The following is a 15143-nucleotide window of genomic DNA, read 5'->3' on the forward strand; positions in this document are numbered from 1 at the left end:
GCCAAGGGAAAAAAATACCCCAAACCCCAAGTCCCTGTCAAAACAAGCAAAAATTGCTAAAAGAATTTCACACAATGTCCGATTAAAACTTTTTAAAAAATCAGGTGACAACCTCTTGAAGTTAATTTGCAAAAATAAAGTAATGTCAAATGAAAATGAGAGGTTTTATATAAAATATTTTCTTTATCAAGCCCATCTAATTAAAAAAATGAGAGTGATCTGACCCCTTTATCCAAGTAGTGGAAGCACAAAATCTATGTAGATTTTTAAATTTTATTATATTTATATATAAATATGCAGACACATGTGGTCAGATGGCTTTTAAATCCCTATCCACCTAATTAATTTAACCAATATATAATTTTTATGAGTAGCATATTGAAATGAAAGATGGAAGATTATTTGAAATTAAAACAGATACTTCAATAAAAAGAACAATATTCTCACTGGATGGATACCATTGGTCTTCTCATCTCACTCAATTTAACATATTTCTATATGAGCTGTAAGATAAAATGACTAATAGAAATGAAAAGGAGGACTGCCAAAAGTCAAATTGCTTCACTGGAAGCTTCTTAGCTTAAATGACAACATCCAGTTCTAGATAATTAAATCTTATTTTGTAGGAATGTCACTGAATGATGTTAATTTGCCTTTAGGTAGTGCTCTTTTGGTTGAACACAGTAACAAAAATTTATTTGGGCACTTTTTGTTTGTCTTAGAAATGGTTCAACATTGTTTAATAAAAATCAAAAGTTCTAGCTAGGAGAGAACAACGTCATGGTCTTACAGGAGGAAATCACTAACACAGCTATTCCAGGGATCAAGCAAAATTTCACCACCATTGAAACCTGAAAAGTTTTTTGGATCTGAACCTTAAAGAGCTTTAAAACAGAGGGACAGAGGTGAAGTCTCCTGTTGTTACAGACAACCTGAAGCTCAGTTTACTCATAATTTAGTAATCTTTGTCTCAAAATGAGTTAGGTTGCTTATTCCCCACCAAACTTGTTGGCTGTGTGATGATTCAAAGTTTTCTACCACTTTCCAGTCTAGCTGTGTTCAGGGTGAGCTTTTTCTCAATTGTTTGGATGTCAGCATTGTCCTTTGTTTTGAAAGGGTCTGTCCTCACCTCTCATTTTTTCTCCCTAGTGTGTTTATAGATAGCATCTGCCTTCCAGTATTTGTTTTCATAAACAAAACAATCCAAGTTCTTTGAGACTCTACAAATACACTTTTCAGTCTCTTTATCATCCTACCATACCACTGGATACAGTCCCAGTCTAAAGACATGCCTTGAGCACAGGTGATCAGTCCTGACACACAAGTTACTTTGTTTTGAGACATTGCAATTACGTTTGTCATGGATGGATGCCTGCAGGAAGTTTGGTGTTAGGAATGTGTTGTTCTTTCATACCTTTAGTGAAAGTTACAGTTTGGGAGCAAGATTGGCTTTCCTTTCCTGATGTGGACGGCTCTTGGTTCCTCTGGTAATTCGGCTCTTGTTGTACTAAGGAAGTGAAATATTCCTTCTAATCAGACCTTTTATTTCTCTAATTTTCCATAGTTTTCTCTTTAACATGCTAAAAATTAAGTTTAGTTGTGCTGCATCTTGCATCAGACAGAATGTTTCATTGTCTTTCTAGTGGAGCTTTCCATTATGAAGATACTATTTTGATTCATCGTAGTGATTTTTTTTTTCTCCCTGAAGTGCTTGACTTTTTTGAATAGCTGGAGGAGACCTGAGTTTATTACCTTCAGGAATAACTCTTAAGTGACGTTTGAGATACTAATAATTTAATATGCTATCTTTGAACTTGTAACTCCTGTTATGAAGATACAATTTTCACAGTTTTGACTCTGTAGCCTCTTGTTGCCTGCAGATGCTACGGCCTGAATTCATCACAGCACTCAAGTTCAGCCTTAAGTAAAGCATGTGAGTGTGTTCATGATATTTGCCTAGACCATCCTTTGAAGGATGCCTCTAGACTGTCTGCAAAAACAGTTTCACTGCCCATAAGGGCAGCAAACCCTCAAACACAACCCCAGAGCATAGGTGCCCAAGCACTCTCGCAGTGTTAGTATGTAGCAAGGTGTGTCCAGACGGGCTATTTGCAGGTGATGTGCAGCATGCTTGTGAGGCCCTGGTGTGGCTGGGCTGCCAATGCATCTGTGGGCACACAGCAGTCCCAGCGGTTTTGAAGACTCCACTTCTAAGAGCTGTGCAAACACAGTTGACTTCCATGCTGATTTCAGATGGGGGAGCTAATTCTTTAAAAGTAGACTTCAGAGGTTTAAATGTAGACACGATACCCAAGGAGTGGAGAATACTGTGGGCTTTAAGAAGTTCTTTAATTTTTCGCATTTGGTAATGATGAAAAAGGTGGGTCATTTTTATTATCTCTATGATAATAGTTCTGACACCACTAAGGAGACTCACACTGATTTTCAGTAGGAATTTGTCACTTTCTTCTCTTAGGTACTGTTGAAAATGTCATCCACTGGCTTTGCTGTTATTACATGTGCTGTAAGAGTTTCTGCTGGCCACAGCGGGACCTTCTATGAAACCCAGAGAGCTGGCTCAGGTGATGGCTGAGTCCAGCACAGGGTGGGATGTGGTCCCAACAAGTAGAAACCTGGCTTCCTAGCATGTGCCGAGGGCAGTAGCAGGCAACAGCAGCTGGGTCCTTTGAGAGGAACCTTGTGGAGACAGGTTGTATAAATTATGCGCAGCAGAGAGGTAAAACTGCTGTGCTGTGAGTGAGCAAAACCACGTCATTGGAGATGGAAACCCGGTGATAAAGTTTGCTTGGGGTCATTCTCCAACGCTGGCTTATAGATGTTAGAGGAGAGGTCAGTTACTGCCATGCACTGGTAGTCGCCCTGTCCTGCAAACAGTAGTGTAGGGGTCTGCTTCTTCCTCTGCAGCCCACTATTAATTGCCACTTGGAGGCCTCGTATCACAAGAACTGTGGTCCCTAATAGTAACTACCTGCTTGCCTGTGTCTGGGGAGTGGCCGTGTCCCAAACTCTGTTCATTAGAGGTATGCTTAGGTTGTGTTCTGCTGCATAATCAGAGGTTATTGTGAACGCTAAAAAAATCCATGCACTGTGTATATATAATTAGTTCTTTTTAGTGGTTTGGTAATACCCCATCAGATTTATTACTTTTCCAGTCAAATGCACAGCTTACTTCATGGCTGATCTCCATTTCTTACTGTTTTCTGGCGTGGGATTCTTTTTACTTAGAATTCAGATGATTCATGGGTTACAGGCTTTTCTGTTGAAGTGCAATATGTCTACAGAGGCAGTTGCGACTGCCACCACACTTGTGACTTAATCTACGTAAAAACCCACAAGAATCAGTGATTTGGAAGAAATTCCTACCTGCTGTTTGTGTAGGATGGCCATCTGTCTGGCAAATCCCCATGCAGAAATCAGATACGTCTGAGAAGAGCCAGACAACCTTCTGACACCTGTTTCTCCAGCAGCTGTAGTTGCTTATTCCACTTCTTTATTTTCTCACCAGGTGCTGTTGAGATTGGATTTTGGATCTGCATTCAGCAGCTTTTGAATTTTAGACCCAGCACTGTCTACAATGCAGGATCATTCTGGCCAAATCACCCTTTCTCTTTCTGGGCCCAAATTTTGGGGGTTCCTAATTACACCTTAGGAAGTGCTCCTGAATTTGGGCACCTCAGTTCAGTTACAGAAATCGATGAATAGTCAACTTCTTTAGTCAGTTCTGGAAAATGCCTTTAGAATTGATGAAAAACACTGAGACAAATTGGCTTTTAATATTAAGTGGCGTCTTCTATTTGAGAATCAGTCCACATATATTCATGACCCTTCAGGTAAATGGATTCCAAGATGCAGAAAAAGACAGTGGAAGTGTCAAAGTGGTACTTTGTAAAGATACTCCTTTTACCTGCTAGAAATTTAATATCTTCATGAATAACTGAGTATTGACAAAACCATCCATTCTGAGCCCGCGGTAGAATACAAATACCTGTTTGCCTATTGAGAGCTTCTCATTCACAAATTGTCCTCAGTTTCTGTGTGAGATATCTTTTGAGCAATAAACAAACGTTTTATAACTAACTTTGTGTGTGTAAGTTTTGGGACATTTGTATTAATTTAAAAGCTTATAATATCATGCTAGAAGGCATGCAGCCAGGAATGGCTGGTTTACTTTGCTGTATTCCGTAGTGCCTACATTGTAAAAAGTGTTTGACCCCCATAAGGCTTAACACAGTTACCATTCCAGTGTTAACTCTGAAGATATCTTCAATGACATCTAGATGAAACTAGCAAAAGATGTCTTCTGCAGGTCTAGTGTATGCTCTTTTGTGCATGGTACATGACATGCTGCACTGGGGCTTCTCTGCTGGAGCAGCCGCCATGATAAACCAAATAAACACAACCTTCTGTAGATGAATGGTATCTCCTGCAACTAAAGGTTAAGGTGTCATCCAATGATTTATTCTTCCTAATGGATTCATTGGATTGCTGTGATAGGGACATAATTTACTACCTTTTGTACATCAGAGGTTGTGTTCTTAAAATGGTGTTTGGGGATTTACGATATTGAAGAGGGTGAATTACATGTCAAATTATCAACCATCCTGTCTGACATTTAGTCAGCACTGACAGGAACTAGGCGTTTAGCAAGTTGTGGCTTCTGTAGCCCAGTCTTGCAATATGATTGTTTTATTTCAAGGCTGTTGTTAATCAAATGTTTCTGGAGAAAATCGCTAAAATAGACTGTTAATTGCATTGACTGTTGTGCTGTGGCCAGCCAGATGTTAGTAGTGTGTGTTGTAGCTGTCATCCTCCCTGCAGAATATTGTCAAGGCATTGCCTCCTTGATGGAAAATATTTCATCTGGTAATCCACCAAGTCGTTGCAGTTTCGAGACAGGTGGCACCCTGATTGATGTAAAGACTCCCTGGGTTAGGAGTGCCTGCCAGTATTTGAATGGTATGTTTGAGAGGAGCAGGTGACCTCTTCAGGCTTCATTATTCCCACAGCTCTGTACACATTCGCAGAACTAAGGAGGTTCCTTGGCACATGCACTTTTTCAAAGTGTATTCCTATCTGGAAACATTTCATTAAAGTGTTCCTTTCTACAGTTCCTGCCTTCCATATCTGACAGTTCTTGATTGGTTGATAGAGCTTATGATTTTTTCTTGGCCATTTTTTTACTGTGTGCTGTATGACCTTAAATCACTGTGGTTTCATTGCTGCTTTATGGATTATATCTAGACTGTTGGATGCTTCTATATGGCCTGCTGTCTTGTCTCCAGAGGAGGCAAGATATGTCTGTTTGCACCAAGTGCCCCATCTAACCATTGGATTGCCTCCTTTTGAGCCTCTGATCCCACTGACACAGACCTGAAGCTGCCTTTACTGCATCCACACAGGAGGAGGAGGAGGAGGTGTAGGTGGGAAACATGTCCTTGTTTGTACCTGTACTGTCAAATGGGAGTTGCTGCTGCTGTGAGGGACACGGTTTTGATCTAAGTGACTACCATGGCTGCCTAGAGTGGACCACCTGTTGAATAAGGGTTCAAATGAAAGCCATTCATTTAGTAAGTCTGCGTAACTAAACACCGAGAAGGTTCTGACATAACCCTTGAAAACAAAAGGGGACACGCGTCAATTTACAAGCCTGTTTACACCTCTTGCTTCCTTGCTCAGTAACTGTAGGCAACGTAGGAGATGGCAGCAGGTTATTGCATTGTTTGAGCTTATGATCAACCAGGCAAAGACAAAATGAGGACATGTGATGAATTTGGCAATAGTATTCCAGGACAGAGTGGCTGCCCTCTTCAAACTGCCAAACCCTCTGGCATATTCTCTTGACTTAGAAATTGAAAATGCAGATCAGAATCTTTCCTAGTGAGTTGTCTGCCCCTTGTGTTTTTCAGTAAGAAAAAAGAAGTCATTGGTTCAATACAGATATTCTATCCTTACATTTAAGCTCCCAGAAGGCTTCTGACTATGTGACAAGAATTACTGTCATGGATATTGCATAACAGTTTATGCATAATGTTTAATGCATTCTCAGTTTTATGAAATATGGATAATACTGGAGACATTTTGAATAATAGTTTAGATTTACACTTTCTTTTTAAGGTGGACATAAGAGGGACGTTTCTAGTGCTCTTCAATGACACTGGAAGAGTTGGGATGGTTAGTATTAAAAATGAATAAAATCTGTATAAGTGGAAAAGAGAAAAATATGTTGTGTAGATGGATTATGGGCAAATCATAAATGTTTAAAGCATTTCTGGAGGTTAGAAATGCCGTGCCTTTATTCGAATACTGTAGCTGTCTCAGCACGCTTCCTCACCGCTCTGTCCAGGGTGTGTTGCTGCTTGATGTGGAAGGTTGGAACTCAACTGAGAGGACACAATTTTGAAGAAAGTTTCTTCTTGTTTAAGGTTTATTATTAAAATGAAAGCATTCAGCATAAAAAAAATGATTTGATGCATGTGCAACTTCTGTTAAGAGTCAATTCACATTGTATGTATTTGTTTTGTGACATACAGGACAGTTTTCCAGCTCGGTTTGGAGGAATACATTTCGTCAATCAGCCGTGGTATATCCATGCCCTCTACACAGTTATACGGCCCTTTTTAAAGGAGAAGACACGAAAAAGGGTATTCTTCTGTTTAATTGTCCACTACCTGGCAGCTGTAGTCAGCAGATGTATCATGGTCTAATAAAGTAGATATACACAATATATCAGCTTGCTATTGGTGGAAAGTATTTAAATACATATGCATTGTAAAGAGTGTCTTTAACTGTTTTAGAAACTTATACAGCATTATCCTTTAAGGACACAGTCAAGCAGTGCACTTAAGTGTATTTTAAAATGTAAGCATATGCTTTCCTCTGGGTTATATAAAGATATTGTCAACATTACAGTTTCTATTAAGATTCCATTCAATCCGATTACTATTAAAATTATTTTTGTCTTTCTTTTAAGAACAGAGGTAGCGAGTACGAAGTCCTTTCCTAGTGTGATTTCCTTGATATTAGCATGAATGAAAATACACAGCTGGTATATAGTAGCTTGCAGATACTGATTTGAATGAAAGCCAATGAAAGGAAATTTGTGTGCATGCATCTGTGCATAAACATGAGCAGTCTCTGAGATGTTGCTGAATTTGCAGCATTTGCATCAGTGCAATTAAATTAGAGCTTGGTGGTGATAGCACATAGACTGATATTATTTCTGTAACAGGAAGTTTGTCATCCAGGAAAACACAATCAGCATCATGTACAAAGCCACTACAAAGAATGTGACTTTTTTTTTTTTTTTAAATGGGATCAGCTCTCTAAGCAACTCTATATTTTCTCTCCTCAAACACAGCATCCAAGGCTGCAATGATCCTTGGTGTTTAGCTGTTTTTTACTGACAGATTATGCTTGAGAGGCCTCTGGTATTCACAGATTTTGAACTATAGATCACAAAGCCTTTTATGTAATATCTGTTATAAATATGCAAATGAAAACCCATTTTGCAGGATTCAGTTGCACTCCGTTGACTACAGCTTCAACAAAGAGCATTATAGTGCCAGATATGTTTGAGGCCTTTTTAAGTCAAGTGCTGTATATGCATAACCAGGGAGTAAAGTACAGCTCATGGGTGTGTTACAACATTAAAAATAAGTGACAAGGCAGCTGAACATGGGTGCTTATCAGTTAGCATCTAAATTTTTATTTAGACACCTGAATCAGTGGCATATATTTTCAGAAATGCTGACCTTTTACAACTGTTTTTGCCAATATTGAATACCTATAAGAAGTAGTCAGGTGGTTAAATACCGATTTAGGGTCCAAAACTTAGTGTCAAAATGTGAAAGTTACGCCCAGCATGTAAAATTTAAAATCAGCTTTAAAAAAACCTTGAGAGACAGAACAAATGACTGAAAAAAACCCCAGACCCAACAGAATTCTCTTCAGAATTTTATCAGGCTCGTTATTTGACTGTTGTGTTTATCCTGAATTATTTTGTATTTTTTTAATATGCCCGGTGGATTTGCAACTGATAGCTATATTCAGATCAATGTAGTACTAGGCATGTATAAAAACAATTGCTAAGAAGTGAAACATTCGGTTGGAAAGGCACCATAAAACAAATTACTTTCGCCATTAATAGTTGTTCTTTCACACAAGGATCAATTCCTTTGTGAGATGGAAGAACATTACTGGGTTTGCATGGTCGTATTAAGCTTCCTGTCTCCACAGCTGACTGGAAGATGGGCTGAAATAAGCAATACAAGACAAGCATATATTTGGTCTTTTTGTCTTTCTGCCTTTTGAATTTAACTCTTGATAAATCATGCTAGGGGTATAGCTGCCCAGAGAAGTCCCTGCAAGGTGAAGTGGGATGTGAATTGATAGTGCTTGATGTCTGTCTGTGCGCACACCTCTGCCTGCCCTGTGGGGAACGAGAGGCAGCGTACAGCTGTTTGGAGGCAACATCCTACCTTGCCTTCCTGGCTACTTCAGCGCTAGTAAATTAAAAAGGGCTGGGCGTTGCCATTCCTACTGTTTAATTGTACGGGCACTTTCTGGCATGGTACTGGCTGGTGCCAGCCGGTGCTTTCTTAGATGTTGCCCGGGAACAATTTGGGGATGGCATGGACCAGTGAGCAGTATGGATGAGGTGAGCTTGTTCTGGAGATGAAAGGAATTTAACCACGTGGATGTGAACTGTGTCATGGCACTTGCTCCTAGTCCCAAAGAGTGAATCCTGACCCATCTTACTTGCTAGTCTAGAAATAGCTGCTGTGAGCTGTCTGTGTAGCCATACCCAAGAGCAGGCATTTCCTCCCAGTGGAAGGTCTGCAGGTCCCTAGTATGTGTGGGAGAAGGCTGTCCAAATCCAGAGGTGCTCTGTTTCTAGTGCTCATTGGGCACACATTCCAGGTCTCTGAGAAGAAACAATAAGATTAAATATAAACACAAATACAAGTATTCATATACATTTACATTTATATAAATGTAAAGCATATCTGAAAATAAATCAGTCTACCAAAACACTGATGGCAAATATCAAGTAGTCCATCAACTATTCCCTTATTGTTGTCACAGATATTATTGAGCTGTTATTACTTATTTCATATATTGTCAAGTATGGATGGTAGTTACTAGTACCACCACATCAAGGAAGAAAATCTTTCCAGTGGAGTTTTCATTACACTGCGCTATTGATCTTATTTATAGAACTCATGGCTGGATGCTGAAAGTCAATAAATATTCCTTAATGTATATGGTGAATACTAATTTTATTTATTATTTATGGTCTTAATTTATTCCCTTAATTTAATTCACAGGATTAGGGAAAGCAAATAAAAAGAGATAGGCAGTCTGTCTGTCTAATCTTCAGTCCATCTAGTTACCTGACATCAGTTCTTACCCTCCTTAGGCCCCTTGTCCTGCAGACATTTAAAGGCATTTATGCTTTAATCAGTTTGTAGGTTTATGAACATAGTATGACCATGCTTAAGGCAGAGGCGATATGTGTCTTGGTGGCCATCTCTGTTAGCCCAACACAGCTAGAATATTGGAACTGTACAATATCCTCTAATAATGATGATGTAATTTGGGCTTTGATGATTTTTGTGATACTGCTTTGTTTTTACCTGCATGTGTACATACAGATATTTCTGCATGGTAATAACCTCAACAGCCTGCATCAGCTAATACACCCTGAGATCCTGCCTTCAGAGTTTGGAGGAATGTTGCCCCCCTACGACATGGGGACATGGGCAAGAACACTGCTTGACCATGAATACGATGATGACAGTGAATGCAATGTGGACTCCTACAACACTCCTGCAAAGGATATAGAAAAGGACCTCTCCCCCAAATCCATGAAAAGGTGGGTTAGAAGTACTGTGGTCTTCTAGTATTGCCATGAGGTTAACATTTGCCTTCCTCCTCTTTTATGAAACTGCAGGTAGTTCCCCCAGTTTATTATATATGAGGACTGTTCTTTTTCCTTTCTTAAGATCACTGTTGATTATAGACCATAGTGTTGATTATTGTGAGCTCAGCGAGTTGTGAGCTCAGTACAGCTAATTATTTCTGTGGTGCCATATAGGTAGTGTATACAATACTGTTTTTGGAATAAGCTGATATCCCACCCCAGCCTACAATAAGTATTAGAGAGACAGTGCTAGCTAGAGTGAGCCTCAGTGCAGAGTATAAACTGGGGCCAATTATCCAGCTGGGTGGTGATGATAACTCTTACCTTCCTCCATCCCATAGCCTAGTGCCTGGTATCCACCAGCCTGTAGGTGCCAGAACATTTACAGCATCTGAACTGTCAGTCACAGTGACTGCACACAGCATGAGAAAAAGTAATGAGGAGAACCAGGACAAAAATCAGTGCCAATTGTTATGCTCGGGTCTGGTAAACATCCTGGCGTTCTGATATTCTTCTCTTTGTGAAGATACAGTATAATGCTTGCTGCATTTTACCATTCAAAATAAAGTAAAGTATAGGGAGAGGTTAGTTACCTCTCCAGTAACTGTGGAAGCAGTGAGGTGATTCACCTGGGAGGAGTAAACCTGGTCCAACCTTGCCAGGGCAGTAGAAGAGAAAGGGGAAAGATTACAGCAGGGTGATAGAAAAGGATGAGCAGGGCAGCAAAAGTCCGAGTGCAGCTCATAAGGGGTAGGCCTAGCAATGAATCAGAAGAGAACAAACAGGGCAGAAAACAATATATAAAGTCATTAAAATTAAGTCAGAATATGCTAAGCTGAGAATTCAGTTTCAGGAGATGGCATTTGATGCAAAAGGGAGAGAGACTCTGGAAGCAGATCAAAGAGGATAAAATATTTTCAGACTCCTCAGCCAGGAAGATGATTTTGGCTGGAAAGTGTTGCATAGACTGGGGAGGACAGTGCAGTTTGAAAGGGAGACATTTTTTGGGAAATAGAGAGGAGACAACAGGAGATTGCCATAGGAATAAAATAGAAAAACAGCAGTGAAGTTTGGGGATTTTGTGTTGGAAAAAACCTACAGTGCACTGAAAGTAGGAAATAGCAAGAGACTGGATGGGAATGAACTAGGATAAGAAGTTAAAAAAGGTCCTGAAGCCATATGACACAAGATGCGTCAAGATGCAATTAATACAACTAATGGAGAAAATGGGACAGGAAAAAGCCAGGGGAAGGGGAAAAGTGAGCAATACATTTATATATGATTTGCATGTAATACAAGAATTATGAGGCAATAGAGAATCTGTCTTGGAGAGAAGGATGGAATTTAGGAGCTGAAATGTAGAAGTCTTAATCTTGCTAAATGGTCATGAGAGTAAATAGCTTTTTCCAAGGATGCAACAAAAAAACATGAGAAGGCCTATGACAAGACCCTTTGGTGCAGAATTTTCCAGACTATCCTGGGCAAGCACGTTATTAAACAGAAAAGTAGTGGATTGACCAGATTCTTCATTCTTTCTTGAAGAATACTTTCTCACACTTACCTGTTTTATTTTCATTTAACTTGTGCTTGAAAAATCCTTCATGTAGAATTACACTTCTGTGTAAACTTCAAATCTACTTTCATTCAGTCTGGGTTAGCTGACACAGTAGGAGACGTACTGCGTGTTGAAATTTGTATCTACATACTATTGAGCTGAAATTTCCTCACCTTCTTCGCATTCTTTTTCAGTTAGCGTGTCTGCAGCACCTGCTGGAATCCTCCTTCCCAGCTGTTGAATATAAAAAGTACTAAGTAGACTTACTGTACTAGTATCAAGTAGAAGGGAGTGGTAGTAAGATGGAGAGAAAGTCCCAGGACTTTGATGTATTAAGTGCACAGACTGTGTTAAAACAGAAATACAAAACTTAAGGTAAAACAGATAAACTCTATTTCACTAAAAATTAAATTTAACTTGAATTCAGCACCTGATGGATTGTCTCAGTTTAAAACCACACTGAGCATGGTATGTTAGTGCAGAAGAAGGTTTTTAACATATAAAACCCCATGACAGTAAGTCAATGAAAAATGCTTAACTTCTTAGAACAAATTTCACAGGCATCTAGCAGATCTCCAACACTTACCTTGTTTAATTTGGCTTGCCATTTTAAAATTAGTTTATTGCTCTGAAAGAATATCCTTAAATCAAAATCCTACTGAGAATTCATTTCTTTGTTACTCATTTTTGCCCCCATATGAACCAGTGACGTTCCTCCAGATCTCCTTGAACTTTTGGTGAATTGGACGATCTCTACTTGAAAGGAACGCTGTTTGTGGGAAGGGTGGTGGAGTTAAGGAGGAATTAATCCCACCTGTAGCACAGACCTCTGGGGAGAACATGTTCACGTCAGGTGGCACCATTGCAGCTGTCTCAGCAGTCATGTTTAGCCTGTGGCTGTGTCCACCTGTGTCTCTCACGACTGAAGCACCCAGCTGGAGACCTGCATCCTCTTTTCACCCCACCCTGCAGGGCAGATGTCTGTGTTGATCAGCTTTGCAGAGTATCTGTGTGTGGCTTTGGTTCCTCAGCTCTGCAATGAAGCTTTGTAGTACAACTCTGTCCTACTGTGTTTTGTGGGAATTTATTCAGTAACATCTGTAAAGTTATCTGGGAGATGTAGCTAGAAGGTGCTATAGACTTACACAAATGTTTTTCTTTTTGCATACCTTCATTCATGAATCGCTGCTGAATGGAATGAAACATGACACTAAATGTTGATTTAAAACTGAATAAAAATGATTTCTCCTTCTTCAAGGCAATTAGTCTCCTGAGCTTACAAGCCATAGATCAGGGCTTGTGCAGTTCCATTTTCACATCCTCCTTGGCATCAGGGAGTTTGGAGGCCCTGGGAGTTTGCGGCCAAAACCACCTCACTGGGAATTTGAGGCCAGGTTTGCAGCCTTTCCAGCTCCCCTTCAGTTCCCCAGATGAGAACTGGAAACCTTGGCTGCTCAGACATTATCAGCCTAGAAAAAAGGGTCAGTCTGCTATTAGTACTTACAATCAGTTGGGTATCCTTTGAAATTAGTACACTTCCACAGCATTTTTTATCTCGATGAACTGGATTTTCCAGGAGTACAGCTTCCTACCAGCAAATTTTCAATCAGCTTTGCATTGGCATGGTACCTTGTGAAGATTTAAAAAAAATTAAAAATTAATTCAGTGGTTTAGTTTTCTGCCTGAGGAACTGACGAGCATTCTAGATGAGGGTTATTGTACAGTTTTAATTAAAAATTTTTAATACGGTTATCACAAGAGAGACCATCAGATTTCTAAAGCTAATTTTCTTTTGCTAAAGCATTAGTAAGAGAATGTGGTAAGTATTATTAGAAAATATCCTTGTGTTTGAAGTTTTCACCTAGGCTTTAATTCAGATGTTTTTTCTTGTGTTTTTGAAGGTTTTCTTTAGATTTTTTGAGAAAGACCAAATTGTCTCCTGCTATCAGCCTCATTCATTGGTTTCAGTGGATGATGCCAGTTTATAAGAGTGGGGGATTTATGCTGTATGTTTATCTTAGGAGAGGTCAGAATTCATAAAGGTTTTTCTCTGTGCTGTAACCCTCCAAATGGGCAAATCTGTAGCAATGCTGCAGTCACAGTGTGCTTCCACTGATCAAAAATAGATGCCTACACTGTAAAGACATACACATGCTCTAGCCATCAAAAATCTTTACAGAAAGGAAGAAAAATAGGCATTTCTAGCATGAGATTCGTCTCACTAAGGGAAACATCTAACAAGGGTTGCTTTTACTGTACCCCAGAAGTGTCTGCTTTTTGACAAGCTGAGACATAGGTGATGTAAGACCCCATCTTAACACTTCGGGCTTTGGTTTTAATGGAGCATTTTGATTTTGCTGGAGGTTGGGGTTTCCTCTTTTTCCCTCACACATGGCTGTTGCAGGGTACCAGCACCAGTGTTATGCCTCCGTGCTGAATCAGAGAATCTGGAGAAATTTTACAATCATCATTGAATTTCCCTTACTTCCCTTCCTTCTCTGCTCTGTTTAGTTGAGCTGATAAGTGAGTTTGACAGATGTGTCCACTGCTCCAGAAATCCTGCTGGCCATGGCACGATTCCCTAGGGTTGGCTTAGGAGCTCGCACTGTTGCATTTAAGTGCTATTCAGGAAAGGAGCAACTTGTGCTTCCAGCTAACACATGCCACAAATTGCAGTGTGCCATTAGCCAGCTGGGTGGCTGAATTGTACCTTCTTTACCAGCCCAGTGCCATATAAGCTTCTGGTAGAGAGGGTCACTGCTTAAGTCAGTGCAAAAGACAGCTTAGTTTGCCCTCCGTTGTGTGCTGAGGATGCACCCTGCTTCACTCTTTCACTGAAGAAAAGAGGATCCCCTTTATTCCACCTTTTGCTCCTATATCCACAAACCAGTCCTTTAAAGGCATATAATCACTCCGTGAGGGTATTTTCCGACCATTCGCAATGATCAGATGCTTGGGTAATGCTGTACCATTATTTTTAAGCCCTAGCAGAAATGAAAATAAACAAAAGAAAGCTGAGGTTTACCCTCATTTGTCTTGATCTAGAAATGTCAAATAAACATGTTATCCCTCTGCAGGTCTCAGTCAGTTGTGGATCCTGGGGTGCTGAAACGCATGGATAAGAATGAGGAAGAAAACATGCAGCCTTTGCTTTCACTTGACTAACAGGTCCTGAGCATCGGGCATGAACTGAGGTGGAAGGCACTGCCTCTCAGCAACAAGCAAACCATTGGGAAAGAGTGTACCAGCTGGAATCCTATTTACTCACGTTAATGTAGCATAATGGCAGCAGGCAGGAGGTTTTACTATTCTGCCTGAATGCTGGATGCCCTGGGGTGAAAAAGAAGAGAAGGAAAAAGGAAATAAAATGAAATAAAAAATAAAGAGGAATCAATAATTTATTCTGTAAGTGCCAACTTGTTTGTAAATACAATATAATCCTCCAATTTGACTTTGTAAGTTATGGTAAACAAATGCTATGGAAATGAGTGACTATTAAATATGTCAGTGAAGTGCACCATAAAAAAAGAGAAGAAAACATGTGCACGCTCACACATGCACACACATACACACAGAGAAAGACATACTGGACAAGGAAAAATATCAAAGCCAATTAAATGTTGGCCTTCTCATAGGAAGCCATAT

The 15143-nt window shown here is 39.8% G+C and overlaps 1 protein-coding gene across 1 annotated transcript in view; it reads left to right on the forward strand.

The window, feature by feature from the left end:
• CLVS2 (clavesin 2) overlaps positions 1 to 14695 on the forward strand; it is a 51292-nt gene extending 36597 nt beyond the window's left edge. The window contains exons 3-5 of the mRNA XM_072857898.1: positions 6552 to 6662; positions 9675 to 9895; positions 14576 to 14695. Coding sequence (XP_072713999.1) covers positions 6552 to 6662; positions 9675 to 9895; positions 14576 to 14663 — 420 coding nt within the window. The 3' untranslated portion in view covers positions 14664 to 14695. The remainder of the gene's footprint in view (positions 1 to 6551; positions 6663 to 9674; positions 9896 to 14575) is intronic.
• The last annotated feature ends 448 nt before the right edge of the window (positions 14696 to 15143 follow it).

The sequence above is a fragment of the Ciconia boyciana genome, chromosome 3 (assembly GCF_034638445.1).
Source record: "Ciconia boyciana chromosome 3, ASM3463844v1, whole genome shotgun sequence".
NCBI classification, from domain to species: domain Eukaryota; kingdom Metazoa; phylum Chordata; class Aves; order Ciconiiformes; family Ciconiidae; genus Ciconia; species Ciconia boyciana.